The sequence below is a fragment of the Macaca fascicularis genome, chromosome 15, assembly GCF_037993035.2.
Source record: "Macaca fascicularis isolate 582-1 chromosome 15, T2T-MFA8v1.1".
Lineage (NCBI taxonomy): Eukaryota > Metazoa > Chordata > Mammalia > Primates > Cercopithecidae > Macaca > Macaca fascicularis.
This window is the reverse complement of record NC_088389.1, coordinates 71,397,848-71,425,714: the sequence shown is the minus strand read 5'-3', so window position 1 is coordinate 71,425,714 and position 27,867 is coordinate 71,397,848. Positions and strand designations below refer to the sequence as shown.

The following is a 27,867-nucleotide window of genomic DNA, read 5'->3' as shown; positions in this document are numbered from 1 at the left end:
AAAAAAAGTATTTTTCTTGGAGTGAAAATGTCAAACCTATTCCTAGCTTTGCAGATGAAAGTGTTTAGACTCCTTGGACTCTTACTTTGGATACATGTATTAGATACCTGGGATGAATAACTTCAGTTTAGGTTATATTAATATTATAATAATAGGAATTTTGAAAACAATTTATCTAAATAGTATTTTACATTTGAAATATTAATATATAATTTGAAAAATCAAAATGAAATCCAGAGAGTTAAGCAGAAAGCTTTTTTTTAACATAGATTACATTATAAAGGATCTTTAAATATTTTTTCTTTGAAAAGACAAAATTAATTTTAAAAAAAGTTTATATCCAGCATGACTGTCAGCTGAACAGAAGCTAATCGGTCTTCAAATATCATAGTATTTTCTTCTGAACAAACAACTGAAAGAGGCAAAATTTCAAATATATTTTATTCAAAATTCTCCATCTAGGAGAAAAGATATATAACAATGTTTACACATGCTTTAATAACTTATTTCACTGTACAACTTACATTCTATATAACAGTACAATAAACCAGCCCAAGAAAATAACCAGTTAGCACTTAAATAAGAATCTATCATGTAAAAAACATAGTATGGGACACTACGAGACAGTATTTATATATTTTTTAAATGACTGAGCTACAGTACAACAGTCATCTAGTTCAGGGGTTGTCTAAAAAATCAAGCTGCCACATCTTTCTGATTAATGATGGGAAAGCTATTATGACCTTTCACATTAGAACATATCATTTTGTTGTGTAAATTTGGTGGCTGGGGGACAGAAGAGCTCTATTACCTTTATTCCTTTCTTATAAATATATTTTCCCTTTTATGTTACTTCCAGTTTTAAATAAAATATTTGTGTTTGTGTACACTACAATGTCAATATTGTGTTAGAATTATATTAATCAGTTATTTTACAGCCAGCAAAATGGTCCAAACGCATTAAGGAAACAAAAGAAACAGACCACTTAGCTCTGCCAAAGTAGCACCTAGAAAAATAGCACTTCAGTAAAATTTCTCCTGCTATTCCTTATAGCCTATTGCAGGCAAATGGCAACAACTTCAAAAACATGGGCAGAAATGTAAGAAGGAAGTACTCAAGGAACTATTTTCTGTTCCTGAAAAAAAAGATCTTATTAGTTAATATATTCTCTAATGCATTTTATAATCTCAGAGTTACAATGATTGCCAAAGCAGGTACATGGTAAGACTCTGCAAGAAGAAAACAAGATGAAAACGACTGACCAGTGAAATCTGAACTTCTTCCAAGTAATTCGATTTTCCAAGGAAAAAAAAGGCACAGGAGGTGCACATTTCAATTTGGCTCAAAAATAATGAAAATTAATTTAAAAAGTTGGCAACAACTACTAAAACATAAAATACAATTTCCTTTTACAGAGCTCAACTATATAGAACATCAACAATAGCAACAACAATAAAACAAACAAAACATCCTAACTGTGGTTCACCATGAGCAGGGACTATAGAGAACTATCAGACATTTCTACAGACTGAATCCCGAGGGCTAAATCCACAAAGCAGGATCTAATAATCAATTCCAATTAAACATCTGCTTGATCAATTCTCTTTCTAAAGCTTATCCTATGTTGAAGCTCACTTTCTTTCTGTGGAACTGAAATCATTTAAAGGCTCTAATTTTCAGTTGATTGCAGAAGTATTACAGTAATTCCACACACCAAAGAAATGCCAAAAGATAGAAAGTCAACTAATATCTGTAAAAGCGAACTCGGATTTCACCTTAATACATGTAAACCATGAATCATATATTTCAAAAAAACAGCAGTTGTGGTCAAGTTTATATTCTATTATTATATATTTAAAAGACAGCAATAATACCTATTATATTGTAAACATAGGTCTGTATCCCAAAAGCATAAATCTAGGACAAGAGACATCCAATGTAATGATGCACCTGACATCCCCTCACAGACTCTTGTGAGAACTGTAGTGTAACTTACTTAACTGCAATTGCCGAGCAGAGCTCTGGAGTATGATCCAGGGGAATGTTTCCCCACACCACCGAGCTACTTTAGCAGCGATCACGATTGTGATGGAATAGGCTTATTAAGTTACACATTTAAAAAGTCATTAGAACATCTCGTTCTTGTACACTAGTGTAGAAAGGTCTTCCAAAGATAAAAGAGTGTAGGCCTGGTTTAATTTTCTCAGCCAGAGCCATTATTATGTTAAGATCGCCCTCTGCTGTTAAATCAAGGTCTATCTTCAGGTTCCGAAGAGATTTAAAGGGCTTTTTTCCCTTCTGCCTGAAAGTAATGGAAAAAAAAAAAAAAAAAAAAAAAGCAAAAATTATGATACAGAAAATGTACAAAGGAAATAAAACAAAAAACAACGTACAAAGGTTTTTCCTCCATGTAGGAGTTGTACTCACGTATCATCTTCTATATATTTTATTAGTGTCAAGGCTTTTCTGTGAAGGACAAGTAGAAACTGTGCAAGGAAAGTACTCCTGAGAGATAAGCCAGGTTTCAGCTGAAAGACCTGCAGGGAGAGGAACCATTTCAATACATAATTTGCTCACATTCTACTTGTACAGCAATGTTTCTAGGACAGTGTTAACAGTGCTTGGCAGACAATACACACTAAACATCTCCTTAACCATTTCCACTGATGCCCCCTAGTAGGAGTGTGGTATAGAAGCACTGGGTGTAGGAACAATCTGACTTCTTTTTTTTTTTTTTTTTGATATGGAGTCTAGCTCTGTCACCAAGCTGAAGTGCAGTGGTGTGATCTTGACTCACTGCAACCTCCACCTCCTGGGTTCAAGCGATTCTCCTGCCTCAGCCTCCCAAGTAGCTGGGATTACAGGCACGTGCTGTCACGCCCAGCTAATTTTTGTATACTTAGTAGAGATGGGGTTTCACCATGTTGGCAGGATGGTCTCGATCTCCTGACCTCGTGATCCACCCACCTCAGCCTCCCAAAGTGCTAGGATTACAGGCATAAGCCACCATGTCCGGCCAATCTGATAGTTTTTTGAAGTTTTCTGATTTATCTTTAAAAATGCACTCAATGGCCGGGCGCGGTGGCTCAAGCCTGTAATCCCAGCACTTTGGGAGGCCGAGACGGGCGGATCACGAGGTCAGGAGATCGAGACCATCCTGGCTAACATGGTGAAACGCCGTCTCTACTAAAACATACAAAAAATTAGCTGGGCGCGGTGGCGGGCGCCTGTAGTCCCAGCTACGCGGGAGGCTGAGCCAGGAGAATGGCGTGAACCTGGGAGGCGGAGCTTGCAGTGAGCTGAGATCCGGCCACTGCACTCTAGCCTGGGTGACAAAGCAAGACTCCGTCTCAAAAAAAAAAAAAAAAAAAACCTCATATGTAAGCTATTTCATATTTCTTAACTTCTTCTGCCCAAATCTTCAAATAACATTGAAGCTTCTAGAAGATGAGCCCATGGTTTTGAGACATTCATATATCTGTACTTTTGCAAGGGGTGGAGTGGGTGGGTAAGAGTAGAATGTGTGCATGTGATGAGGTGGACAGTGGGAGGGATTTTCAGTTTGAGAAATTCCATGCCTACGAATTTTCCTTGAACTTTGCAATATGTCACAGACCACATAGATCTCAATCCAAAATTTCTAGTAAACATAAGGATCTCATTATTTCAAAGCTTTATCTATGACACAGTTTCCTGGCCTGATCCCCAGAATGTTATTATAACAAAACTGTAATATATTAAGAAATAAGTTCCATATAATCTACAATTTCCTTCAACTGTGTAATTAAGTAGATATTTTTTAAAAGAATGAAACAATAAAGATGTTATCATTTAAATGAGTACATGATGTTTCAAAAATATTTTTGACTCAATTCAGGCAAATAAACAACCTCCCTTTCTCAAAAAAAAAAAAAAAAAAACAAACTTACTTGAGTTATAGGTTAATGCTTGAATTAAAATGTTTGTTGTTTGAAGTAATCAATGCTGCAGCCTTAATTGTTAATATAGAGGCTCTTCCCCATTAATAAGTCAAAAGGAAAAATCATTTAGACACTTTAGAAAGACTGAACACTACAAAAAGCACCTAATAAAACAGATTAGGACTTAATTCTTAATTCTATCATGTTTTATATATATAAAAAAATAAAAATATATATTATACTCTGTCATATATAGAGTATATGTTATATATTTAACATATATGTATATATGTTTATATATTAAATATGTAACATATATTTATATATTTTTTAACATATAAACATATATATACTACAGTGCCATAATATATATACACACACACACACACATATATACTTGTACTACATATATAGTACAAGCATTGTAGGATATATATATGTATATATTATATCTGTAAAAGCTAACTCAGATTTCACTTTGATACATGTAAACCATGAACTCTATGTTTCAAAAAACAGTAGTTGTGGTCAAGTTTATATCTTATTATTTTATCTGTAAAAGGCAGCAACAATGTTTATTATATTGTAAACATAGGTCTGAATTCCCGAAACATAAATCTAGGACAAGAGGCATCCAATGTAATGATGCACCTGACATCCCCTCACAGACTCTTGTGAGAACTGTAGTGTAACTTACTTAACTGCAATTGCTCAGCAGAACTCTGGGGCATGATCCAGGGAAATACATAAATATATATATATAGAGAGAGAGAACAGGCATTGTAAGATATATTAAAAAAGAAAACATGTCATATCATTCACTCTGACAATCTCAAGTTCAACATTTACCTGATCCAGGAAGGCTTTCACTAGAGTGTCTCTGTGTAAGACATCTTGAAAAATATTCCTGAAGAAAAGAAGAGAATGAAGAAAAAAGTTCAAATGTTGAAATGGCTATATAATGCTACTTTCCACCATCCCTCACTTGAGCCAACATTTTAAGTTCTTATAAATTGGTATTACATAAAAACATATTTGTAAGAATATAGATGTATATATTTGGAGATACAAAGCATACATTCATTTATTTACTCAAGGATATATTTACATTTTACTGGTGTTTGTCAGGCTAATAAGTAATTTTTTTCTCTAAGGAATATAAGCAGTCCCCAATAAAGGTATGTATGTACCTATCAATCTATTTTAGTACTCTCATCTTTTAAAAAAAGTAGAGACCCTTAGGCAATTAATAAATAAAACTACCAATTCTTGCCATATCAAAAACAAAACAAAAAAACAAGCCAGCAACAAAAATAAGCACACAACCACCACCATCAAAAACCAAAACAAACCAAAAAATATGAAGAAAAATCTATGATTAGAGAACACACTCAGATGATTATCCATTGGGGTTGCCTCAACAAGTCCACCACCTATAAGTAACATGAACCAACTATCCAAGAAAGTACTACCTACCTTGGCAATGACCAGAGTAAGATGTAGCAATATAATGGCCACTTAAAATAATGTGTGCCTAACACAGCACCTAGGATATAGTAGGTGCTAAAGCAAACACACAAACAAGACTATTCCCTTCCCAGCCCCCACCTCCCTTTCATCTTTTCTCTTCCATTTTCCCTAGGTTCTACTCAGGCCAGAGTGGTAAGAGAACATTTAATAAGGGAAGGAGGTTTTAACTGAAAGTGGTAGGGATCATCCTATACCTGACCGGAGTGGCAAAAAAAGAGAATGGGGGTGTGTAGAAGCAAACAGGAAAGTAGGTCAAGTTTTCTAATCTTAAGAAATGAGTGTACCACACTACAGAAGAAACAAACAGTAAAGGGGAAACATATCAGCATTTTATCATTATTGACTGGGCACTGATAGTGCCCCTTCTTGGGCTCTGGAAAGAGAATAAGGCTTATATTTAAGTCGAGTGGTCTTATTATACCTGTTCCACTGAATGAATATCTTAGTTATAAGTGAATTAGATAAAGCAAGGTGTTAAAAACAACATTTCCATTTGTTTGTGTCATCTCTGATTTCTTTCAGCAGCGTTTTGTAATTCTCGTAGAGATGTTTCACCTCCCTGGTTAGCTGGATTCCACGGTATTTTATTCTTTTTGTGGCTATTGTGAACGGGACTGTGTTCCTGATTTCACTCTCACCCTGGAAGCTGTTGGAGTACAGACAATGCTAAAACTTTGCTGAAATTTTTAACAGAGGTAGGAGCTTCTGGGCAGAAACTATGGGATTTTCTAGGTATAGAATTATACTGCCTGCAAACAGAAATAGTTTGACTTCTTCTCTTCCTATCTGAATGCCTTTTCTTTCTTTCTCTTTCCTGACTGCTCTGGCGAGGACTTCCAGAACTATGCTGAAAAGGAGGGATGAGAGTGTGTATCCTTGTCTTGTTACGGTTCTCAAGGAGAATACTTCCAGCTTTTGCCCATTTGGTAAGATATTGGCTGTGGGTCTGTCATAGATGGTTCTTATTTTTTTGAGGCATATTCCTTCAATGCCTAGTTGGTTTAGGATTATTTTTGTTTTTCTTTTTGAGACAGGGTCTCACTTTATTGCCCAGGTTGGAGTGCAGTGGCACGATCTCAGCTCGCTGCAACCTCTGCCTCCTGGGCTCAAGCAATCCTCCCACCTCAACCTCCTGAGTAGCTGGGACTATAGGTGCATGCCGCCATACTAAGCTTTTTTTTTTTTTTTTTTTTTTTCCCTGTAGAGATGGGGTTTCACCATGCTGCCTAGGCTGGTCTTGAACTCCTGGGCTTAAGATATACGTCCGCCTTGGCCTCCCAAAGTGCTGGGATTACAGGTGTGAGTCACTGCACCTGACCTACTGAAGGTTTTTAACATGAAGGATGTTAAATTGTATTGAAAGCCTTTTCTGCACCTATTGAGATAATCTTGTGGTTTTTGTTTTTAGCTCTGTTTATGTGATGAATCACACTTATTGATTTGTGTATGTTGAACCAACCTTGCATCCCAGGGATAAAGCCTACTTAAAGTAGATTAGCTTTTTGATGTACTGCTGGATTTGGTTGCTAGTATTTTGTTGAGGATTTTTGCATCTATATTCATCAAGGATATTGGCCTGAAGTTTTCTTTTTTCTGTTGTATCTCTGCCAGGTTTTGGTATCAGAACGAAGCCGGTCTCATTAGGGAAGAGTTCCTCCTCCTCAATTTTTTGGAACAGATTGAGTAGCAATAATACTGGTTTTTCTTTATACATCAGGTATAAAGAGATGACACAAACACATGGAAAAACATTCCATGTTCATAGATAGGAAGAATCAATATTGTTAAAATGGCCATTTGCCCAAAGCAATCTACAGATTCAACGCTATTCCTCTAAACTATCAATGACATTCTTCACAAAACTAGAAAAAACTATTTTAAAATTAATATGGAACCAAAAAGGAGCCCAAATAGCCAAAGCAATCCTAAGCAAAAAGAACAAAGCTGGAGGCATCACATTAGCCGACCTTATACTAAAAGGCTATAGGAACCTTAACAGCAGGGTACTGGTATAAAAACAGACAGACCAGTGGAGAATAGAGAGCCAAGAAATAAAGCCACATAGCACCTACAACCATCAGATCTTCAACAAAATTGACAAAAACAAGCAATGGGGAAAGGACTCCGTATTCAATAAATGGTGCTGGGATAATTGTTAGCCATAGGAATTAGAGTGAAACTGGACCCCTTCCTTAATCAACTCAAGACGGATTAAAGACATAAATGTAAAATCTAAAATTGTAAAAACCCTGGAAGACAAACTAGGAAATACCATTCTGGACATAGGCCCTGGCACAGATTTTATGATGAAGACGCCAAAAGCAACTGCAACAAAAACAAACACAAATGAGACCTAATGAGCTCCTGCCCGGCAAAAGAAACTATCAACAGAGTAAAAAGACAACCTACACAAGGGGAGAAAAATATCTGCAAACCACGCATCTGACAAAGGGATATCCAGAATCTGGAAGGAACTTTAATTAACAAGCAAAAACAAACAACCCCATTACAAACTGGGCAAAGGACATTAACATTTTTCAAAAGAATATATACACACAGCTAAAAAGCATACAAAAAAATGCTCAATATCACTAATCATTAGAGAATTGCAAATCAATTCTCTAGGAATGCCTATTATTGAAAAGTAAAAAAATAACATGTTGGCAAGGTTGTGGAGAAAAGGGAACACTTATACACTGCTGGTGGGACTGTAAATTAGTTTAGCTATTGTGAAAAGCAGTTTGAAGATTTCACAAATAACTTACAATAGAACTACCATTCACCCTAGCAACCCCATTATTCTGTATATACTTAAAGGAATACAAATTGTTCCACCATAAAGACACATGCATGTGTATATGTTCATCACAGCGCTATTCATGATAGCAAAGACAGAGAATCAACCTAAATGTCTATCAATGGTAGACTGGATAAAGAAAACATGATACATATACACCATGGAATACTATGCAGCCATAAAAAACAGATGGAGCTAGAGGCCATTATCCTGAGTGAACTAATCCAGGAACAGAAAACCAAATACCGCATGTTCTCACTTCTAAGTAGGAGCTAAACATTGAGTACACATGGACACAAAGAAGGAAACAGCAACACCAAGGCCTACTTGAGGGTGAAAGAAGGGTGGGAGAAGGGTAAGGATCAAAAAACTACCTATTGGGTACTACCCTTATTACCTGGGTACACCAAACCCTCACGACACGCAATTTACCTGTATAACAAACCTGCACATGTACACATGAACCTAAAATAAAAGTTAAAAAAAAAATTTCCAGTGACCAATTTTTCATGTTTTGGCAGTGACTGGAATTATTTTAAAAAGTTAAAATTAAAAATGACAAACATAATTAACATGTAAAAACACACACTGAAAAGTAAAATGAGTCTGTGACAACAGACGTAACAACACACAATCTAGTGGCTAAAAATACTATTTTTTGAACAATTTTATGTTTAGAAAATTTAGAAAATTTAGAGCTGGATGCAAAATTTAAAAATTCAGGATATTACTTTGTCATGATCAGCAAAATGAGAATAGCTGTTTAATTATAGTTTGTCAATCAGCAAAACAAACATAGCTGGCTAAAAATGATTAAGAAATGTTAAAATACACATACCTCCTCTAAAACACAAAACAAAAATACTAAATGGTTGCAAACTCATTCTGCAGTTCACTAAATTTCCTCAAAAAAGCTCCCAAGCAACCAATCAAAAAAGGGAAAAAATACTAAGCACTTTAGGAAAAAGGAAAATGTTTCAAGGCGCAGATTAATTAGAAAACTTCTACATGTCTATCAAAATTTACCAATATGTAAAAACTTACTGACATGGAATTTCAGTTTGACCAATTCATTTTCTAAAACAATTCCCCCACTACTTTCTCAAGAACCAATAAAAACTCTGGAGAACTCGGAAAAAATGGGTCCTATATTAAGTCATCTTTCTGCACCTTGAGATATATAAGGCTGGGGGTCCCTTGAACAAGATGTTACTATTCAACGCTTTTGGTTAACATTTAGTGTGTAATTACTGGTGCTCCACATGTCTGTTGCCTAAACTCAAACTTATTCTGTAGAGACACAGGTCAGGGTTGTTTGCCCCAATTTTTCTATCACCTTACACACTTATACCTGGGTTATTACAGTTAACACTTACTGTTGTTACCTTCTATATGCCAAACATTATTCCAAGCACTTTTTTTTTTAACAAGACAGAGTCTCATTGTCCCGCAGGCTGGAGTACACTGGCACATCATAACTCCATGTAACCTCAAACTCCTGGGCTCAAGAGATCCTCCTGCCTCAGCTTTCTGAATAGCTAGGATTATAGGCACACAGAAACACATTCAACTAATTCTTTTTTATTTTTTGTAGAGATGGGGTTTCACTATGTTGCCCAGGCTGGTCTGGAACTCCTGGCCTCAAGTGATCTGCCTGCCTTGGAATCCCAAAGCTCTGTTCTTACAGGCATGAGCTACTGTGCCTTTTTTCAACTAATAAAAGAGAACCACAGAAGTATACTATAATTCTTTTCCTGATTTCAGAACATCATTTAAGTGTTTACTTAGGGTTTTAGGATTATAGATTTATCATCATCCTTTTTTTTCTTTTCAAGTTGGGTCCATGCTCAATTAATTATCATTACTTTTCCTTTTGAATTTCCTGATCAGACTGTTTTTCTTAAATACGAAGTGAGTAACAATATAAAATGCAAAGTAAAAGAATGCTCTATTAATATATTTTACCAGTTTTGTTGTATTTTATATTCATATGTGAAGAAAAAAAAGACTTAGAATTACTTCTCTGGTTTTGTTAGTAAGTCCATTCAGTAACTTATACAATAGACTATATGCAATGTAGGGGCTGGAGCTGTGTGGTTAGCCACTATTAAGCCCAGTACCTAGAACAGTGCTTAGGAGCTCAATATATATTTATTAAACAAATAGTTAAATATTCACTTTAAGGGTTAATCTTACCTATTTTAGGGTAAACACAATCGTATGGAAAAAGAAGAACATTTAAGAAAAAAATGCTTGATTAAATGTTTCTTCAAGCATAATTCTGCTAGTAATATTTCTTTCTTTTTGAATGCAACTTCTGTTTTGTTTTTATTCATAAAAGACACAGTTTCATATTGCTTGACTACAGTACCAGCAGGCAGAGCATTACGTACAAATCAGGAGTAAAGCTTTCGTCAGTGTAGATGATCGTATCCTGAGCCATGTCTTCTTCTGAAGTGGCTCTCCAGAAGGCTGTCAGCTCGGATCTCATGTATCTACGCTGATTATAAATATGTTCATGACAGGGTGGCATCTGCTTCACAGTATTGACATCCACATCTATGTGTGTGGTGGGATATGGAGCATACATGACTTGCCGGAAAGGCAGCACAAAGCTTCCAGTTGAATCCTGTCAAAATAAAAGGAAAATGTACTGTCTTACATGCCAAACGATATAATTGTTTTTCAATTTTTAAAAAATGGTCTTTGATTTAGCAAATCCATCTCTAAAAATTTATCCTAAGAAATTATTCATGAGTGTGTTCAAGTTTTAGTGACAGAAGTGTTCAGTATAGCATTGGTTTTAATGGCAAAACATCAGAATAACCTGAGCATCCAAAGAAAGTGGTTAAGTAAATAAAAATGAATTCATTATTTAGCATCTAAAGATGAAGTTGTTGAAGTTTGTGTTGATATTCAAAAAGGCTTAGAATCTGCTGTGAAAAAAGCAGATTAGAATATGCAGGGATGATCCAGTGGGGGTGGGAGTCTTAAAGAAAATACATGCAAAAGGGAAAAAAAGACTAGAAAGAGATATGCCAAATATTAACAGTGGGTATTCACTGGATTTGAAATTACAAGTGTCTTTTAATTTCTTAATTATTCTATGCATCTCAATGAACACGTATTTTTATAAATAACAAATTTACTTCTTTCCTAATCAGTTGGGGGAGCCAGTTACCAGGTCATAATAACCTACTGCATATGAGGTACTGTGCCATATGCTGTGAACAGAACAGAAGAAAGAGGCTATTTCCATTTTTTCACTATTATAATGCTGTGATAATCATCTTTGTATAATGTCAAAGGTATTTTCCAGAAAACTATATAATTTGTATTTGCATGGAGAACTATTAAATATTTTTTCATTAGATCATAGTTTTGAAATTTCCTCTACACATCTGGTATAGGTCCCTTTCAGAGCTAAAATTATATAATTAAATGAGAGGGTGCTGAGGAAACAAAAGTATTAAGCACTTTATAATGCCTTAACAGGAGAAGTTCTAATTTACAGATTTGTATAACTCAAATAGAAACTGTGTTTCCTTTAACTAGTTTCTATATTTAAATACTATCATTCTGAGTTCATAGCAGCACATTATTGAAATTGCACAAAAGCCTAATATAACTTTTATTTGCAACAATTTTTAAATTTTTTAAATTTCATTTTGCTGTGGCTACATCCTCAAGAAAGTAGTCACTATGAGACAATCACATAACCATTAGGAAAGCTATTCCTTCACGTCTTGGGACTATAATTAAAACAACAATAATAGATCCAACAAGGTGAACAACTTTCTTCCCTTTAATTATTGTAAATAATTGCTAATTTACATTTCTCTGTTTTGCTCCTTGAACAGTAGACTCAAATGAAAGAAAACTCTAAGTTTTTTCTAATATATATTATATATAGAAATACATATATTATATATAGGAATATATATTTAGGAATATATATATATTTTAGTACACATACATAGTAACTGCTTAAATCCTATATGCTTCTTAAAGATGTTTTAAAATTTTTTTCAATAAAATTCAAATCTATTTAGTTAAAAAGAAATGATCTTATTTTAGATGTGCAACCTGATTTAAGCATATGTTTTAAAAAAAAAAAAAAAAAACACCTGATGCTAGACATGTAGGTACAGGGACCCACCTGGAAAACAAAGGGTATTCTATGGTGTTACACTGATGATACTAACTATAAATCCATAAGACATATAGTCTATGCGCAGAACTGTGCAAAGGAAGTCAGTCACTGGGCATGTCGATATGAGATACATTAAATGCTAATATTTAATATTTGTCTACAAAGAGTCTCAAAAATGATTTTAGAAAATTGGTTTCCCTTGTGATAAGTAGAAACTATACCTTTAGCAGGCCCTGTACAAAGAGCCCTGACTCATATTTAAATGATGATTCTGCTTCACATAACCTGGAGCATTTTCTCTCTGCTGCAGTCAGAAAAAGGCATAATGTTCTGACTATCTACAAAAGAAAAGATTTTAGCATTAAAATACAAAGTTTTAAAAAGACCACTGATCTGCTTATGAAAGATATCTGACATTTTAATTGTTATTATCAATAAAACATATCCTAAGCAATAAGTATTCTTTAGTCACCTGGAACCTATGGGATATAACAGTTGTTGCTTAAAATAGGGATTCTGTGGTCAAATAAATTTAGAAAATGCTTGGTAAATTTACTGTATGGCATCTCAAAACCTTTAACATTTGGGTACATACTGTGACTCTTTAGGTGAATTATATAATATGCAGACTTTCTCAGACTTATTTGACCATGGAACCTTTATAACTTCTGTTTAGTGAGTCTACATGTGAAATTCATTGTAAGAAACATCAAAGAATGTCCAGATCCTCCAATAAGAAGATAATTAATTATTAAATTTGATTTAAAATAAGGAGGTCATTGGGTGGGGTTTAGAAATCTAATAATATTCGACCTACAGCTCTATTAGTAAAAATAAAAAGGCATGTCACTATCTTGAAATTCAAACCATATTCAGAGTTATTATGTTAAAGCAGTGGTTTTCAATCTAGAGCAGTGGCAACTTCTTTCTCAAATTAAAACAAGATAAAAGGTAAGCTACTCTGCCTCAAGAGGATGGAGGATAGGAAAAATGTTAAAAACAAAAACAAAAGCAAAACCAAAAACCCAACTATGGAGCCTTTCTCCCTTCATAAAGCAGCTCAGCAGTCACTCTGTGGAACCTACGGCTTTGGAGGTCACAGACGGGAAGCCACTTGTTCGAGGTAACAGAAGTAGTAAGATCACTAGTCCGTAGATGCAATATAATGACAGAGGAATACTAAGCTCTAATAAATGGTTATATGAGAAATATAATTTTGATAAATTAAGGCTCATGTAAATATACAAAGTAGCTAGTTACAGAAAAAATAAATTATGAATATCTTTGTAAAGTAAATAATCATTTCCAACATATTTCCTATGTAAAACTTCTTTTAAAAAATTAGGTTTGCTAGAATTGAAAGATACATGTACTTATCTCTGAACTGTTTTTAACTAATGGTCAGTGAAGAAAAGTGCAAAATCCTTTAGTTTATTAGCTAATGCTTGGAAATGTAACTGTTCATTAATCCTTTATTAACTCAAGTAGCACTGAAGGAAAGGGTCAGAAACATTACTGAATAAAGTATAATCATCAATGACCACTTAATCCCAATAGCTCCCAAGAAGGGATAGATTTAGAAGGAAAGCCAAGACAATGAAATCAAGATGAATAAACAAATAACATTTCTTCAGAACTAGTACCGAAAGTACATGACTACCTTCAGATTGTTAAAGATTACATTGGGAAATAGAAGAATAGTGTTTTTTTAAATACCTGATTTTAATATATTCTCAAAACCATTTATACACATCTGACACTGGTATTTACAAGTTATCAAAATAAACTGATAAATGACTCCTATTCACTTTATTTCAAACTCACTGTTGCCACAAGTTGTCTCAGCAATTCGATGAGATTACATTGCCTCCTTATACTATTAGATCATTTTAATTGCAACCTACCATTTAAATGACAATCCATGATATATCATCAGTCTTAAAGAGTCAAATCATTTGCTAGATTATAAAATAAACTACCTTATTTACTTTCTCTGCACTGCTACCTACTACAACGGAACAGCCACAGGTTTGCAAGTGTGAGCTGATGGCACTGTAAGTTAAAGAAAACAGATTAAAAACATTGCCTATAAAACAATTTAACAAACTAAAAACAAAAAAAAGTAGGTGAGCTCTTCAAAAAACTCAGAAGAGCTTTGCATGATAAACACCAAAGATATAAGCATAATGTTATCTTTTATTTGTATAGAACCCTACATTTGCTAGAGACCTTTCACAGAAATTTTCTTATTGAGCCTTAAAACAGCCCAATTAGTTTGTAAAATATCATTTAATTAATGTATTTATTTATTGAAATACCATCATTTTATAGCTGAAGAAATTGACATGTAGAGAGATTAAGTGATTCACTTAAAGTCAAATGGGATTTAAAATGATGTTTGAAAGGCTGACACTGAACAGATACAGGACTAAAGTGCTTCTGATTCAAGCCATTAAGGCTCTTAGGTTAAACACATTCATGCCTCTGATACTCCATCATGAGCCTAAAGGAAAAGACTGTGGACATAAAAGTGAATATTTATCCTTTTACTTCTCTTTTTTAAAAAATAAAATTTCATGATAATCTGCAACTGTGAAGAAACATTAAAATAGAATATAAGATAATACATGTAAAGCACTTAGTATAGGAACTAACATGTAGGCACTGAACAAATATTGGCTATTTCTGTTAACCTTTTCCTTAGAAGAAATATAAATAGAAAATGTTAGCTATTAGCTATTATTAAGTGTTCTTATGTTCCAGGCACTGTTCTAAGTGCTTTATATTATTTATCTTACTCAATGCTTATAACAACCCTATACATTAGGTACTATTATTATTATTGCCATTTTACAGATGAGGAAATAGGTGTATAGAGAATTCAGGGACCTTGCCCACAGGTACACAGCATTAACCCAGGGAGTCTGGTTTAAGGGCACAAACTCTTAAGTACTAAACTCCACTGCTGGATGGAAAAAGATCAGTATAAATATGAATATTTTTTTTCTAGGCCTAAATAACTTAAGTTCATCTACAGTACAACTTAATTTGAAAGGGTTCTTTTAGCTTTAATGAGAAGTAAAACAAGAAACCAGAGTCAAGCAAGGGGCCATGATTTCTTGTCTGGGAACTATGGAAACTCAGTTTCTTTAAATAGCAAATGGAATAACATCAAATATATTATAGAAATATAACGAATGAAAAATAACACAAATTTAAGCAACAATTCAAATATGCAATGTTGTCCCTAGAACAATCTAAGTAGACAGTCTGTTATTTTCTTCCTTCCAAATCTTGTCATAGGTGAACATATGCTTCATCCAGGTTTTATGAAAAGAAAAATTCTTACTTGAGAAGAAAGCCTTCATGACAACTGTCACCAATATCATCATCATTGAGTACTGTATCAGCTATCTAAAATGCATCAAAAAAATAAAAAAATTAGTCTGGCTATAACATAGTGTTGAAAAAACACTTTTAATATACAAGTTTTCTGAAGTCTGGATTCAATATAACACACTGCCTTCATTTCTGAGAATCAAGACTCCCCATAAAATAATCTGTGCACTACCATCAGCTTTCAGAAGAACAAATGTGAAAGCTGGTCAATCAGGTTGTGTAAACAATTTTTACAAGAACAACTTCCTCTTCTGAGCTGTCAGACAGGAGACTAACCTAAATGACAATAAAACAACAAGAATAGTGTCCTAAAGATATCTCTTAACACTCATAGTGTGTGATTCAAAACATCCTCAACAAATGATTAAGGAAACTAAATTTGTGACTATAAGTCAACTTCCATTAATGGTTACTGCTTTGGCACACAGTTTTGTTTCAAAAGGTACTGCATTAAATATTAATTGCTCCTATAAGAGCTGGGATCCTCCCACTTTTAGGAATTATAAAAGTAGTGAAATAAACAAAATAAATTTAGTTTTGTCATCACTGATTAAAAATGCCTCTGTTATGCCATAAAATCCAGGATTTTGTGTGTGCTTATCTGTTCAAGTGGCTAATACTGCATGTGGATAGTACGTACGACGAAGTGCTTAGTATTAAAATTAAAATATTAATAATATACATAATAATAATATAACCCCAAAAAACTGATAAAGGGTATAATTGCTCTCATTTAAAAATATAAAAACTTACATCTATTTCTTCAGGAACACTGTGTGATTTCATAGATGAAAGCAGTTCCATTACAGGAATCACTTCTCCAGTAAGCATTGGAATAATACTCTGACCCTGCACAATAAAGTAACATGAAGTGAAGAAAATCACATAATGAATATGAGAGAAGCTGGGCAATAAAAAATAAAAATAACAGCAAACAATAACATTCTTTGATGAAAATACTTTGTAATTTGTTCAAACACAGTATCAAACAAGTCTACTACTTGTCTAAAGGATTTATACGCAATCCAAAGCTCACTTTTATTCTTTTTTTTTTTTTTTTTTTTTTTTGAGACAGAGTTTTGCTCTTGTTGCCCAGGCTGGAGTGCAATGGTGTGATTTCAGCTTACTGCAACCTCTGCCTCTCGGGTTCGAGTGACTCTCCTGTCTCAGTCTTCCAAGTAGCTGGGACTATAGGGGCTGCCACCATGCCCAGCTAATTTTTGTATCTGTAGTAGAGACAGGGTTTTGCCATGTTGGCCAGGCTGGTGTCGAATTCCTGACCTCAGGTGATCCGCCTGCCTCGGCCTTCCAAAGTGCTGGGATTACAGGCATGAGCCACCATGCCTGGGCCTAAAGCTCACTTTTATTCTTTAGAGAGTATGGAATCACTGGTTTCTCATTTATTGTTATATGCAATAATTAAGTCATCATACCTCTTTTAGAAAAGATCTCCTTTAAAATTTATTCGAGATAAAAACATTTGTTAATTAAAAGTCATCAATATGTTTCATATTTAAAAACGAGGAAAATCAAGCACAAAAAGACTTTGAAATCCTTACCAAATAGGTAAGGAAAACCTGAATCAATACCCAGCCCCCCGATTCATAAGAGTATAATCTACCCAAATGCAAATCAAAATCAGCACATATAGTTTAAGAATCTTTTAAAACAGAAAAGTTCCCTTTAGACCTATTTCAAGATAATACTACTACTTATTACACCTTGAAATTGTAATTTTGAAATTGGTAGTTTATAGAATCAAACTGAAAATTCAGTATAACACATCACAAATGTAAAGTGTCTCAAATATGGGTGGTCCCTCATTTATTCACTACCACCACCAGTCTCATCAGTTTTGTGATCAACTTGGGTAAGTCAACTTTTTGAGATATAAACGAAATTGTCAAATGTCTATGAATTTTTAGCTAAACATATTTTTAAAATCATACATTAAGATGAATTCAATAGTAGTTGTTTTTCCTCACTTATTTTATGAAATGATTTTATTCAATGTCTTCATATGAAATGATTTTATTCAAAGTCTTCATATGCATCTTTAAGTTAGAATGTCTGTCAGACCCAGGGCCATTTCTGGAGTAACTTTAACCAGTTTTTCAGAGCCTCGTATTACTAAGTTGCTTGAGAATTTAAATGTGATGCTACCTCTGGAAGTTCTATCCTAAACCATATGCATATTTGCAAAATGCTGAAAGTTTTATTTTAAAAAAATCATGCTTTAGTAACCTCCACAACTAACTATTCACTGTTTTCAGTTTTTAAAGTAATAATTATCATGCCTGTTTACAATTATGATTAACACATTCAATCTAACAAGAATAATGACTAGATCCGTGCTAAATTTCCTTCCCTGTGAAGCAATTTTATCAGATGACAGCTACAACTGAAGTTGTTTCAGACTCATGCATCATCCCCAAACAGTATTGTTCAAAATAAAGTCGTTGTGAGATTTGCAAGAACTCAATCAAAAGGCAACTCCTCCTTTTCACGAAGAAGAATCTTGGGGGAAAAAAAAAATTCCTACAGGGCTAAATACAGAAGAGGCTCTAAAAGAAAAAGAAAATCTCTCAAGTTTCTATTCCTCCTTGTACTTCTCAAACTTGAACTTCTCAGCAGTAGGATAACATTTTTAAGAAGAGTACTTAAAAGAGAGACCAAAATTCATTAATAGTAGTCAACTTAAGTAAACGTTTCTGGTTTCAAAAAATAAAATCCCAGTAAAAGCAGAATTTTACTTGGTTTTAAGTTTCCTCATCTTGAGATAAGTCTACTTAATTAGTTTACTAATAACCAGTGGGTTAGAGGGTGGTGAAAGTTACCCCTTTCCTGGGGACCCTGCTTATTGACCAGCAAATAAAGACTGGCATTCTTTGGGTAAAGGGAAATCTTTTCTTGTTGAGTCAGACCTTTACACAGAATAACTGTCTCTGGACTGGAAAGCTATCTACAAAAGTACAAACACAACAATTTGGTAAAGGAGATCACGGCATAGGGTTCTGCATTATGGCCATATATTTTAACACTTTTTTTTTAAATTACTTTTTAAAGTATCATCTGTCTCACTCATGTTAAAAAGAACCAGAGGAAAGCAAAACAGCCATGTTTAAAATATCGGAGTTTTACAAGGAGCAATGAGGGTCACCCTCAAGAGGAAATGGAAGTAAAAGCGAAGAACCCTTTCTTCACTGGAGATTCCCCTTCAAAAGAACTTCTCTGCTTTACACTGAAATAGTGTGTACTTAATTTCTGCAGGGGAAGCCACGCCTGTGTAACCATGCTTCTCAAACTCTAGTGTCTGTTCCTCAGGGGCACTCAAAGCCAAAGTATAAACATGGCACATTTTCCTAGAGGAGAGGGTAAGAAATATCACTGACAAATTTTAATATTAAAATAGTTATATCATGGAATAAAATGTAAATTGCATGAGTCTTAAAGATACAACACAAGACTTAAAAGAAATATTGTTTGGACATGGGCCTATACCCCAGATACCTTAGGGGTACATATGCTCTCCTCCTGTTACAGCTACTTCTAGGAAAAAGTTCGAGAAGTAGTACCTTAAAGAACATATCACAGACAATTTTTAAATTTTTTACTAGTAACAAGTTATCCAAAATTTATTCTGTTCAAACAGAAAAAAAAAGGGAGCAAATATTAATTTGTAGATGCAATTACTATTTTCCTTTGTTTACTGATTTAACTCTTCAGGTCTAAGATATGGAAATCTTCCTCTAGTTTATTCTGTACACCTCCATAAAAGCTCCATTAAGGCTTACTCTGTATGTCCCCAAGGCCTTCACAAATGTAGCCATCAACTTTATACAGATACATGCCATGAGAATAATATTTGACAGTATGCAATCTGCATATACCTGATCTTCCATTCTCTCTGTGCCTTCTAAGATAATCTTCTGGACATTTTCTTGTCTTTCCTGAGCAAGAAAGAATTTATTTAAAAAAACAACCCACAACATTTTGATACTTACTTATTTTTCAATAGACATGTTCTTGTGTAGTAATTTAGTTCACAAGAAAAATACTTTCTACTTTAGGGAAAAAACGGGGGCAGGGGCAGGAAATTAACCCAACGAATGTATGTTCTTATAAACAACACAAAATAAAATCAAAACACCCTTTATTCTGCAGGGAAAAAAAAGATAACTTCACAGAAAATAGTCAATGTAACATCTGCATAGTTTCAAAAAGGAAAAGAATGACTTGCACTTTTCAAATTAAACATTATGATGTTTAAAAGATTCTCCTGATTTTAAGAGTTTCATAATGTGAGAAAAAAGGAAGTAAGCCTGCAAACATAGTACAAAATTATTCTTTTAAAAGATATTATTTTTCCTTACTATTGGGCAAAAGCCTTTTAAAATTGGTAATGCTTAATGGACTTCCAGGTTAGTATCAAACTGGAACACAGGAAGGAGAACTTAATGTGTTCTTTAGATATGCCAAAACTATACTGAAATGTAAATATCATTATATATTGAACTATAGGACTTCGGGGAAAACAATCATTTCTGTAAAATTAAAAGGAATTCTCTTGGGAACCATGCGGTTCAACCTCCTCATTTTATGAACCTGGGAACTTGGCAAAGAGGTTAAAGAGACCAAAGGCTACATAACCAACAGCTTATGAAACTATTTTTTTGAACTGTTATACTTACACATAGTAGTAAGCGAAAGACAGGATTGTGCAATGAAAAGGAAACAAAAGGTATTAGAGTCAAAGGCTCCCAAGAAGAATCCAGGATCTAAAAGTTTCTGCATTTGTTTAAGCTTTAGCTTTTCATCTGTAATGTGGAGCTACCATTTCCTACCTTCCACAGTTAATATGAAGATGACAGGCATCAGACCAGATGTATTTGTATCTAACAGGATAAATGCAAAATAAATAATATCTATTGTTTGATGTTCACTGCATAAATTTAAAAATAAGATTTATATGTATCAGAAAATAAGCTTTCAAAAGATAGGTTAACATGATTAATAAGCTGAAAAATCACTTACCTTATGCATCCATATTCTTCCTTTCCGGATTATATGTGTTAATCTATCAACACACACTCTATGAAGTGGGAGGTAGAAACTAAGTTCTGTCTGTGGAAGTATAATTGATAGTCCGTATGTGCTGCGATCCCCATTCCAGTTTCCATCAAAGATTAATGAAACAATAATCACTCCCTTTTCAGACAAGACAAAAAACTTTACATCTATAGCACCACTCTCTGCATTTCGAAGGATTTCTCCATTTAGAGTGTGGTTGGCAAGAAAAGTTATTTCTCCGTCACTGAGAAGTACCTGTTCTGTCTTTGGAGCCCAAATGTGCCTTACTCTAGGACCAAGAATATTGTCCCAGTAAGCAAAAGTAGCTGCTAATAAAGGTGATTCACCACTTAAAGCAATCTCTGTCTTGGCAACAGCTGGAGATGGCGGTGGGCAAAGAGTCGACATCACTGCATTCCAACTGTCACATTATCCAAATGCTCCTGAGATATCTAAACAATGACATATAAAACCAATGATTAGGTTCAGCAATTTAAAGATATCCATCAAAACCCCAAATGATTCAGACATACTTGGTTTGTCCTCTTAAGTCAAAGATGCGGAAGCCTGTTATCTCCTATCAGGATAAAGACATTCAACTAGCACAGTAGGTGCACATTAAATGTTTGTTGATATGATCATTTTATGAGACATAGTAACTTGTTACTTATATTCAGGGCATACATTAAGAAATTCAAAGAAATAGTGAACTGAAAAAATGGCTTCTTTACACTGATATTAAATGTTACATACTAAAGCTCATAGAATAGACCCGCAGTATTCCCAAATCTCCAGTCCATGTGCAAGTCTAGTATGACTGGAGATTTGGCCCCTAACCCACAGCAACTAAAAAGGAGAAAACCAGGAAGGGAAAGGCTCAGCTAGAGACTGACACTTGTGGGTTGAATTGTGTCCCTGCAAAAGATATGCTCAATTCCTAACCCTTGGTATATGTGAATGTGACCTTATTTAGAAATAGGTGTAATCGTGTTAAAATGGGGTCATACTGGATTAGAGTGGGGCCTAATCCAGTAACTTCTGTGTTTATAAGGAGAGAGATTTGGAGACACAGAGACAAGGGGTAGACATCCATGTGAAGACAAAAGGCAGATACTGGACTGCTGAAACTACGAAGCAAGAAAGGAACGCTCAGGATTGCTGGTAACCACCAGAAGCCAGGAAGAGGCAAGGAAAGAGTCTTCTCTCTTTTGAGGATCATGCCCCATCAATACTTCCATTTCGGACTTCTAGCTTCTAGAATTGTGAGAGAATAAATTGCTGTTGTTTAAAGCCACTCAGTTTGTGGTGCTTTGTTACAGTAATCTTAGAAAAGTAATACAACACCTAACAACAGAAATACTTTAAAGCTGCTAAAAGGTTTAAAAAAAAAAAAGACATCGAAATACCACAAGTCTGGAGCCATAACAAAAAATGGGCAAACAGTCCTGTATCCTCAGTGAACTCTCTGGGTATGAGAATACTAAAGCCCAATCCTGATGTTTAAAATGACATTGAAATATCAAGACAAAGATAAATATATTTAATATGCTAGTCAAGAAACCAATACAGCATTTTACCATTGCAAAGAGAGTTCTCCACTAAATGGCTAGAATTTAAAAGCTTTAGTTATTTAGAACACATAGAAAACAGAAGGGCTAAATAGGGCCTGTCCAAGCCTTTGAATTTAATAAGAAAACAGACATGATGAGAAGAGCATAAAAGCTCACATCCAAGACAGAACCAAGGGCTCTTGTCCCCTTGCTCCACTTGTACATCTTAATCCACATAAACATATCACTCTAAAAAGGTACATCCTATGTGATATTAATATAAAACAAATCATTCTTGCAAATACAGTTACGTACCATGTAACATTTCAGTCAATGGTGGACTGCATATATGATGGTGGTCCCATTAGATTACAATGGACCTGAAAATATGCTATCGCCTTAGTGACACTGTAACCATCACAAGGTCTTAGTACAATTTTTCAAGTCATTTAAAGTATAGCACATACAATTATTACAGTATACAACACTTGATAATAAACTACTATGTTGCTGGTTTATGTATTCACTAGACTATACCTTTTATTGTTATTTTAGAGTGTACTCCTTCTACTTATTTTTTTTTTTAAGTTAAATGTAAAACAGCCTCAGGCAGGTCCTTCAGGAGGTATTCAACAGAAAGCACTGTTATCATAGCAGGTGACAGCTACATGTGTGTTATTCCCCCTAAAAATGTTCCAGTGGGACAAGATGTGGAGGTGGAAGGCAGTGAGGTGGAAGGGAGTGAAACTGATCATCCTAATCCTGTCTATGCCTAGGTGAAAGTGTGTGTGTTTTAGTTTTTAACAAAAACGACTAACAAGTAAAAAAAAAAAAAGTTAAAAATAGGAAAAAGCTTCTAGAATAAGGATATAAAGAAAAAATATTTTTGTATAGCTATGCGTGTTTGTGTTTCAAGCTAAGTATTTTAAAAGTTAAAAAATTAAAAAGTTTACAAAGTTAAAAAGTTATAGTAGGTTCACATTAATTTTTTATTGAAGGAAAACTGTAAAGATAAATTTGGTGTAGCTTAAGCATACTGTGTTTATAAAGTCTACAGTGTGTACAGTAATGTTCTAGGCCTTCACATTCATTCACCACTTACTTACTGACTCACCCAGAGCAACTTCTAGTCCTGCAAGCTCCATTCACGGTAAGTGGCCTATACAGGTATATCATTATTTTTTATACCATACTTTAACTGTACCTTTTCTATGTTTGGATATATTTAGATAAATAAATACCACTGTGTTACAACTGTCTATAGTATTCAGTACAGTAACAGCTGTACAGACTTGTAGCCTAGGAGCAATAGACTATACCATATGGCCTACGTAAGTAAAGGCTGTACTATATAGGTTTATGTAAGTATACTCTATGATGTTTGCATAATGACAAAATCGCCTAATGATGCATTCCTAAGCAATGTGTGACTGTACTATAATTGAAGACTTATATCTAAGACTGACAGTAAAAAGAATTACATTTTCATCTAAGCAGATCTAAAACTGTGAAATCTATCATAATAGCAATACAAAGCAGCTAATAGGCAAATTATGATATGCCTATCTTTGCCATATGATTGCTTTGGGAGCTAACATTTGATCTGTAAATGTATGACAAAGTAAACAATTTTACTTAAATAATTTTATCCACATCTTGCCAAGAGTGTTCAGTCTGATGGAAAGCACTGACTTCTATTTATAGAGCATTAGATGAGTGCTTTTATCACATTATGAGTAGGCATACAGAGCCTGGCAAAACAGTTAACTCTAAGTACGTACAGAAATGGTTGAACACAAAGACAGTTTTAACACGTGTATTTTTAATTTCAAAAATTCATTTAGGAAATATTTACTTTTAAATATGTTATATCAATTTAATAGTCTTAGGAGACAGCACTGGATATAAGCAGTACAGCTTGTTTAAAATATCCACTGTTTTTAATACAATTTAAGCAATCAGTTTACAATGATCAAATACAGGAATGTAATCTGAATTGAAATGGTAATGACACTACTGCTGTCATAATGAACAACAGCAAACTGGAGGCCAACATAATGAATTAAGTTAACACGCAACCATACAATTATACTGTAAACATATTTTTCTTTCATTCTTTTAGGTTAAAAAGGTAGGTAATCATAAAGGCAATATCACAACTCTAATATTTCATCATCAAACTGAAAATAAAAGTATTTCCTAAAACAGAACTGAGCCCTGAAGCAAAATCTCGTTGAATTACAGGGAAAATTTTTACCACGTTGTGAAAATTGAACTATTATAGACTGCTAGTTACACTCTCACTCCTAACAGAATAAGAAAAAAAATGGGGCGGGCATGGTGGGTCACGCCTATCATCCCAGCTCTTTGGGAGGCCGAGGCAGGTGGATCATCTGAGGTCAGGAGTTTAAGACCAGCCTAGCCAACATGGTGAAACCCCGCCTCTACTAAAAATACAAAAAATTAGCTAGGTGTGGTGGCGGGCACCTGTAATCCCAGCTACTCAGGAGGCTGAGGCAGAAGAATCACTTGAACCCAGGTGGCGGAGGTTGCAATGGGCTGAGATGGCACAACAGAGGGAGACTCTGTCTCGAAAAAAAAAAGAATAAGAAAGAAAATGAAGAACAAAGATCATACTGAATTGCTTAGTTTTAAATCCTACCAAAAGAAATAGTCTGAGAAATGAAATGTTACAGAGAAGTATAATTAGGAGAGCTGTACAATTATTTTATTAACACTTGAAGTCATTGTCTTTGGTGAGAAAAATCCATACATGCAAATGCAGCTGAAAAAAATCAGCTCAAAACCAATAATTGTTTTATGTACCTATCCTATGTACATGCAGTGCTGGCTACTCCAGAGAGTTACCAAACATCAGCCACAGAGTCTTTTGAGGGAAGCCAAGATTCAAACTGAGTGAGACGGTGGCTTGCTCAGGGTTGCACAGGGTTCATGAGAGGTTTCCCAATACACTTTCTGAAAGTAATCCCATATATGCAGACATGATTACCTTAATTAGCATCGGCTAAAACTGTTAGTAGAGTGCTAAGTTTGAGGTTTTGCTTTTTCTTTAAATGTTTGTTAAAAATCAACTATGTCTTCCCTGATTGGTATTTAGAAAGGTGGTTGGTCCACTGCTATTGTAAGCAAAATTTCTACGATCATAAAGCCCTCACTTCTTGTTTTTTAGAGACAGGGTCTCGTTTTGCCATCCAGGCTGGAGTGCACTGGCAGGATCATAGCTCCCTGTAACTTCAAACTCCTGGGCTCAAAAGACCCTCCTGCCTCAGCCTCCCAAGTAGCTAGGACTACAGGTGCACACCACCGCGCCGGGCTAAGTTTTTAATTTTTTGTAGAGACAGGGTCTAGGCTGCCCAGGTTGGGCTTGAACTCCTGACTTCCAGTGATCCTCTTGCCCCTGCCTCCTAAGGCTCTGGCATTATAGGTGTAAGCCACCTTCTCCAACTTGGCTCTCAATACTTGTAACCATGCAGTTTATTTTCTCCCAGTCCAAAGCCAAGCAGAATCCTAAATCGGTCCACTTTCCACAACAGGAGCTGCCCAGGACCACTTTAAGGACAGTGAACTGCTTACAGCACCAGAAAGTTCACAACACTTTCTCAATCTTAAACATCAGGAAAGACTGGGAGGTGAAGTTCATATCACTATCTGGCCATTTCTCACAGATCCAAGTTTCTCAGACAATAGGTAGGCTAATCTAGTCCTCCTGGGAACTACCTAATTAACGTAGAATAGAGCCCAAGGGCAGACGTGAACAACAGAAGTCCTCCTTGGTTTACTTTGTTTCTCTGAAAGCAACTTTTGGAGTACCAACATAGCCAAACAAAATATTTTATCAACTTCATAAGTTGCTTGTAATGTTTTCCTGGAGCAGATAAATGCTACCTTAGTGAACAATCTGGAATGTGGTAACTACTCTCGTTTTTGTTTCAGATGTACTGTCAGCATGAGGCAGTTTCCAACTGATTGAGGGTTTTCCTCAAGTGAAAGGGCTTGGCAAAGGTGGTGATAACAGAGCCCGTGTCAAATGACACCATATTTCAAGTATTCTGACTCCAGGTTATTAATATCCTCTATATGACAGTCTTGCTTCTGTGATATTCACAGATGTTAAAAGTTTCCCAAAGTCTGAGAAAAATCATATCTAACAGTATTTTTGATCCTTTGTACAAAGTAGAAGTAATGCCAGACAGATTGTGTACCCTTGTTGTTAACTGGTGACGCACGGCAACAGTTTGAATAGGAATTTGCCAACTGCCACAACCAGGCAACCACTCTATACCAGAGCCTAACAATCTCGATTGCATCTGAAAGGGCCACCCCTCCTGGGAAAGTGCAGGACCTCCCTCCTGTTTCTCAATACAAAGCCTGTGGTGTTCCTCGTGGCCAGACTGATCCAGTGTGGACACAGACATGTAATCTGTGCACTTCTGTCTGCAACTGATTACCATCAGTCAAGTGATGCCCAAGTCACAATGGTCACTTCCTTTAAGCAAGTCTGTGTCATCTCGGAGCTGTGAAGCAACCACATCATGTCCCACAGAATAGGGAGTACACCGACTGGCATTGCTGCCCTCATATGCAAGTCATCAGCACTCCTTAGAAGCTTGGGCTAAAATTCTGCAGACGTCTCCACACCCCCATAGCACCCCGCATGATCTCCTCGCCATCAGGGACCGTCTAGGGTTCCCAGAGAACCCAGACTTGGTCCGCAGGAGCCGCTCGCCGCCCGCCCTCCGGCCTTCCCCCAGGCGAGGCCTCTCAGTGCCCGAGGCTCCTTTCTCTCGAGTCTGCAGCGGCAGCGCTCCCAGCAGGTCCCCGGGAAGGAGACAGCTGGGGCAGCGCACTGCGGGCGGGAAAGCGAGGAAGAAGCCAGATTCCCATCCCTCGTCCCTGCGCCGCCGCGAAGCCCGGGGCCCAATGCAGGCAATTCCACCAGTCGCTAGAGGCGAAAGCCGTACACCCGACTTCGGTCAGAGAAACGAGAGGGAAAGTAAAAATGTGTCGAGCTCTGAGGACAGCCCCGGCTGCTACCCGCGTCTCTTCCCGGCAACCGGACGCCAAACAGACACCCGCCAGGACGCCGCCTCTTCACTCACCCACTCGCCACCGCCTGCGCCTCCGCTGCCGCCGCCGCCGCCGCCGCCGCGGGCGCAGGGACCGCAACCGCAGCCCCGCCCCCGGCCCGACCCCGCCCCGACCACGCCCAGGGCCCGGCGCCTAGCGCGCGTCTCTTAAGCTCCAGAGCCCGCTACAGGCTGCAGTTGTTTCCCTCTTTGTTTTCTTCTGGTTAATCTTTATCAGGTCTTTTCTTGTTCACCCTCAGCGAGTACTGTGAGAGCAAGTAGAGGGGAGAGGGTAGGAAAAACAAAAACACACACCTCCTAAACCCACACCTGCTCTAGCCAGGCCCCGCCCCCAGAGAG

General features: G+C 35.9%; 1 protein-coding gene across 3 annotated transcripts; it reads right to left on the bottom strand.

The window, feature by feature from the left end:
- Nucleotides 1–423: 423 nt before the first annotated feature.
- C9orf72 (C9orf72-SMCR8 complex subunit) lies at nt 424–27,867 on the bottom strand. 3 transcript variants are annotated; one of them, XM_005581570.5, is made up of 11 exons: nt 27,823–27,867; nt 20,835–21,322; nt 19,691–19,750; nt 16,554–16,649; nt 15,751–15,815; nt 14,381–14,453; nt 12,623–12,739; nt 10,642–10,877; nt 4,771–4,828; nt 2,429–2,538; nt 424–2,303 (listed from the first exon to the last, which is right to left on the bottom strand). In XM_005581570.5, the coding sequence occupies exons 2-11, from the start codon at nt 21,276–21,278 to the stop codon at nt 2,117–2,119; spliced, it is 1,446 nt and encodes a 481-aa protein (XP_005581627.1). In that variant the 5' UTR covers nt 21,279–21,322; nt 27,823–27,867; the 3' UTR covers nt 424–2,116. The 3 variants fall into 3 exon arrangements, with proteins under 3 accessions (XP_005581627.1, XP_005581626.1, XP_005581628.1); XM_005581569.5 differs by lacking the exon at nt 27,823–27,867 and adding an exon at nt 27,541–27,605; XM_005581571.5 differs by lacking the exon at nt 27,823–27,867 and adding an exon at nt 27,541–27,605 and having other exon boundaries at nt 424–2,299.

What these genes read in the sequence shown, in the direction of transcription:
- C9orf72 (XM_005581570.5), bottom strand. Translation starts at nt 21,278, where the DNA reads ATGTCGACTCTTTGCCCACCGCCATCTCCAGCTGTTGCCAAGACAGAG. An exon ending in CATGAAGGCTTTCTTCTCAA is followed by an intron (nt 14,454 to 15,750) that starts GTAAGAATTTTT and finishes TTTAACTTACAG; the next exon opens with TGCCATCAGCTCACACTTGC. An exon ending in TTGTACAGGGCCTGCTAAAG is followed by an intron (nt 10,878 to 12,622) that starts GTATAGTTTCTA and finishes TTATTTTGACAG; the next exon opens with GATTCAACTGGAAGCTTTGT.